We start from the raw sequence: 4,088 nt of genomic DNA, 5'->3' as shown, positions 1-4,088 counted from the left end.
ATGTCGTCCTGCAGGCGCGTGGCCCTGGTAACTGGAGGTAACAAGGGTATTGGTTTTGCGATCACTCGTGACCTATGTCGGAAATTCTCCGGGGACGTGGTGCTCACGGCACGGGACGAGGCGCGGGGCCGCACCGCAGTGCAGAAGCTGCAGGCGGAGGGCCTGAGCCCACGCTTCCACCAGCTGGACATCGACAGCACTCAGAGCATCCGCGCGCTGCGCGACTTCCTGCTCAAGGAGTATGGAGGACTGGACGTGCTGGTCAACAACGCGGGCATCGCCTTCAAGAGTGAGCCACGGAATGTGAAGGGGGAAGGGGGCTTCCGCAGAGCCGGGTGCCAGGGTGGGTTGTGTCTCTCTGGGAGCAACACTAGGACCAGGAGCACGATGCTGTGGGACTCTGAAACAGATCCCCTGGGAGAAACAGGACCAGGTCTTTGCAGGGATGCAGGAAAGCAGCTCCTCAAAGATCTTTCTATTTACCTTTCTATTAACCACATGGTTGTAGAGTGATTGGGCTTGGCTATACTTGAGTGGAAGTGGATCTGACTTTGACTTAAACATTGAAAGGAGGAAAGAGGCGGGGGAGGGTGTCTGTGTGGGGGGGGTGGAGGGCGGAGGTGTTACCTTAAGATCCTGATATACAACCTTCACCCAGCCTCCCCCAATACTGGCATCTTCGAAAAACAACAGAATATTGTCAGAATGACAGTGAGACAGAGCGGTATCTAAACACAGACTGTACTTGGAAGTGGATCTCTAATGATCTGGGTTAGGTCTTTACAGTTCCACTCAGCTAACTCAGTCCTCTTTTCCCCATGAAAGTGGATGACCCCACTCCCTTCCACATTCAAGCAGAGGTGACAATGAAAACCAACTTCTTTGGTACACAAGATGTCTGCAAGGAGCTCCTCCCTCTAATAAAACCCCAAGGTGAGTCTGGCAGGAGATTTCCAGGTCTGCCTCCTCTCCTCTCTGCACTGCCTCTCTGCCACTTGGAGGCCTGGCTCTGCTCTTTCAGCTCAATCCTTTTGTGGCCATTGACTCTCTCTTTGCATATCCAACTCTTCTTTAACCTTCAGATATGTTTCCAGAATCCATTTCTTCCACATCCTCACCCAGTAGGGGATTTGGGGATTCTAATAATCTATAAAACATTTTGCACACATACTGACATCCCACTGGTCACAATACCCTGTCCCCACAAGTCCTCAGATTGTGCCCAAGTTCCTCCCTCAGCTCGGCTCCACCCAGGTCTCAGCTGTCAAGATGCACTCCTGCAAACCCTCAGAGGAGGCCTCCTTTCTGGAGCAGGCTCCTCTCCTGGGCTTCTGTGCCTCTCCACAGAACTCCTCCCCTCCCCAAAATCCCTCAGGAAGGAGATCAGGCCTTTAGCATGGCTCACAGGACTCTGTGATCTGACCCTCCCTTCCTCCCTGCTCAGGTTAGCTCCCCACCAACATGCTTCACCAACACAAACTATCACATCACGTCTCCTGTGAACTGCTCTAATACCCCAAGTCTTTGAATAACACATTACGTACGGCTGATTAAACACACACCAGTAAGGACAAACAGCTGCTTTGGAAATGTGAGTCTCTGGTATAGAGTTGACTAAGTCTGACTCTCTCAGAACTCCTGTTGTCTCTCCCGTCTGCCCTCTGCACCAGACCTCATAGCCATCTGGCTTCTCTACTTAGCAAAATCTCAAAGGCAAGGAGGCAGAGTCTGTGCTACTTGAGTGCTGTTGTGTGCAACCCTGTCTCAAAGGAAATGTTTGAGATCTAATGTCTCAACAAATGTCAAGTGCTGCTCTTAGATATGCATCTCTACCTGGTGGTGTGTTTCCAGGCAGAGTGGTGAATGTATCGAGCCTGGCAAGCCTCTGGGCCCTGAAGGACTGCAGCCCAGAGCTACAGCAGAAGTTTCGAAGCGACACCATCACAGAGGAGGAGCTGGTGGGGCTCATGAACAAGTTTGTGGAGGACACAAAGAAAGAAGTCCATGCGAAAGAAGGCTGGCCTAATAGTGCATATGGTGTCACCAAGATTGGAGTGACAGTCCTATCCAGAATCCAGGCCAGGAAGCTCAGCGAGGAGAGGAGAGGGGACAAGATCCTCTTGAACGCCTGCTGCCCTGGGTGGGTCAGAACCGACATGGCAGGACCAAACGCCCCCAAAAGCCCAGAAGAAGGAGCAGAGACCCCCGTGTACTTGGCCCTTTTGCCTCCGGGTGCAGAGGGGCCTCATGGGCAGTTTGTTCAAGATAAAAAAGTGGAACAATGGTGACCTCAGATCTCACCTCTTACCCCCTTGTATTCTGATTGGTGAAGGCCAAGGACATTTATAATCTAGTCATACTTCTGGAAATAAATGTAACTAATTCTTTAAGCACACTGACTTCTGCAAATGCCTTTAAGTTGTCCTTGATTGTGTACACTGAGTGTCTGAGTATAGGATGGAAGGGTGCCACATCCACCGGGTGCTCTTGGGTGCCAGAAGCGGATGCCAGGACCTGGGGATAGGGGTGGCTGTAAGCCTGCGCCTGGGTGCTGCAATGGAAGCCTGTCCTCTCCAAGAGCAGCAAGTGCTCTTCCCTGCCGAGCCATGTCTGCAGTTCTCATTTCTACAGAGGCCTTTCAGGCTGAACTGGCTTCACCTGGGAGTTTAATTAAAGCAAAACTCAGGCCCAGAGAAGGCACAATATGTCATTAGTTAATTAATATCTAAGGAGCCATGTCAGATGACAGGTGCTTGTGGACCCTGCACTCTGCGCTCTCAACTCAAGGCTGTCCTTGATAGGCACTGTGTGGAAAGCCCAAGTCATGACAATGTCGACACAAAGCAAAGTCCTCAAAAGGAAAAGATCATTTGTCCTGGGGGCATTTTGAGTGACCTTGGCCTGGGAACACAGATTTAGCTTACCCAATTCTATGTTCCAACTCAGAAGCACTTTCACAAAAGTGTTATAGTTTTGCAGAACGAAAAAGGTCATGAATGAAGGCAACTTTGAAATCCTTTGATGGGCCCTGCAGAGGCAGGTGCAGTGAGATGGAGCTGTTCTGTAGGCCCAAGATGCTCCTCAGGACAGTCTTAGCTCCTGGGTTGCTGGAAGCTAGTGGTCCGCCAAGGCAGTAGCCTCTAAGAGGTTCTTCTTTATTATCATGAGGTGTTGGTTCAGAGTTGAGTGAGGCATCGCTTCTTGGCCTTTTGTCTAAGATCAAGTGCAGAGTTGAGCAAGGAAATGCTGTTCTAGAAGCTAAACCTAGTCCAAGATGGAGTGAGTCATCAACCTCTGACCTACAGAATTCCGGTCTCTCCACAGCAACCGGTCCTCAGTCTCTTCAGGCACAGCTCCTTCCAGGAGTCTGGTTCACAAACAGACACAGCTTCTTTTCAACAATTTTTGTTCAAAACGAAAAGCCACTCAAGGATTGAAAAACGAGTGGGTGACACATCAAGAAGCAAACACACAGTGTAGGGGTTCTTCTTTTGTGTGATGTGTATGTGTGCCGTCATGTGCATATACACATGTGTATGTGTTTTTGATGTTGATATACATGATGCATATGTGTGTTTTCATGTACACATACATGATCTGTATGATTTCATGGGCACATATATGATCTGTGTGGTTTCATATGAGCACACATGATTTGTATTTGTGCTTTCATGTGCACATACATGATAGCCTCGGGGGTCGTTTCTCAGGCTCTGGATCCTGCTCTGATCAATTTTGGGGTTTCATTTTGTTTCAAAGATACATTACTTCCTAGATTAAGTGGCCAACCAGCTCCAGGGCTCTGCGGCCTCTGCCTCCTTGGTGTGGGGGTTAAAGCCTGTGCCATAGGTCCTGGGCTCTGACTCAAGTTTGTAAGGCAAGCACTTCACTGACAGACCTCGCTCACTCCTCAGCCTTCAGGATGCTTTCTAGACTACTTTTACTTTTTCACTTTTAAATCTACTGAAAGCTTTCTAACCATGGAAGAGGCTAAGGGGCACCTACTAATTTTTTGTTCACCTTTTTATCTGTTGAAAGATTTCCAACCATGGCAAAAGGCTAGGATACTGCCCGGCCACAGAGTGTAA

At 49.4% G+C, this 4,088-nt stretch overlaps 1 protein-coding gene across 1 annotated transcript; it reads left to right on the top strand.

The window, feature by feature from the left end:
- LOC127665521 (carbonyl reductase [NADPH] 1-like) lies at positions 1-2,337 on the top strand. Its single transcript, XM_052157920.1, has 3 exons — positions 1-289; positions 826-933; positions 1,852-2,337. Exons 1-3 carry the CDS (start codon positions 1-3, stop codon positions 2,286-2,288), a joined length of 834 nt encoding a protein of 277 aa, XP_052013880.1. The 3' UTR covers positions 2,289-2,337.
- The last annotated feature ends 1,751 nt before the right edge of the window (positions 2,338-4,088 follow it).

Source organism: Apodemus sylvaticus, chromosome 15, assembly GCF_947179515.1.
Source record: "Apodemus sylvaticus chromosome 15, mApoSyl1.1, whole genome shotgun sequence".
Classification (NCBI taxonomy): Eukaryota; Metazoa; Chordata; class Mammalia; order Rodentia; family Muridae; genus Apodemus; species Apodemus sylvaticus.
This window is presented reverse-complemented; position numbering and strand designations above follow the sequence as displayed.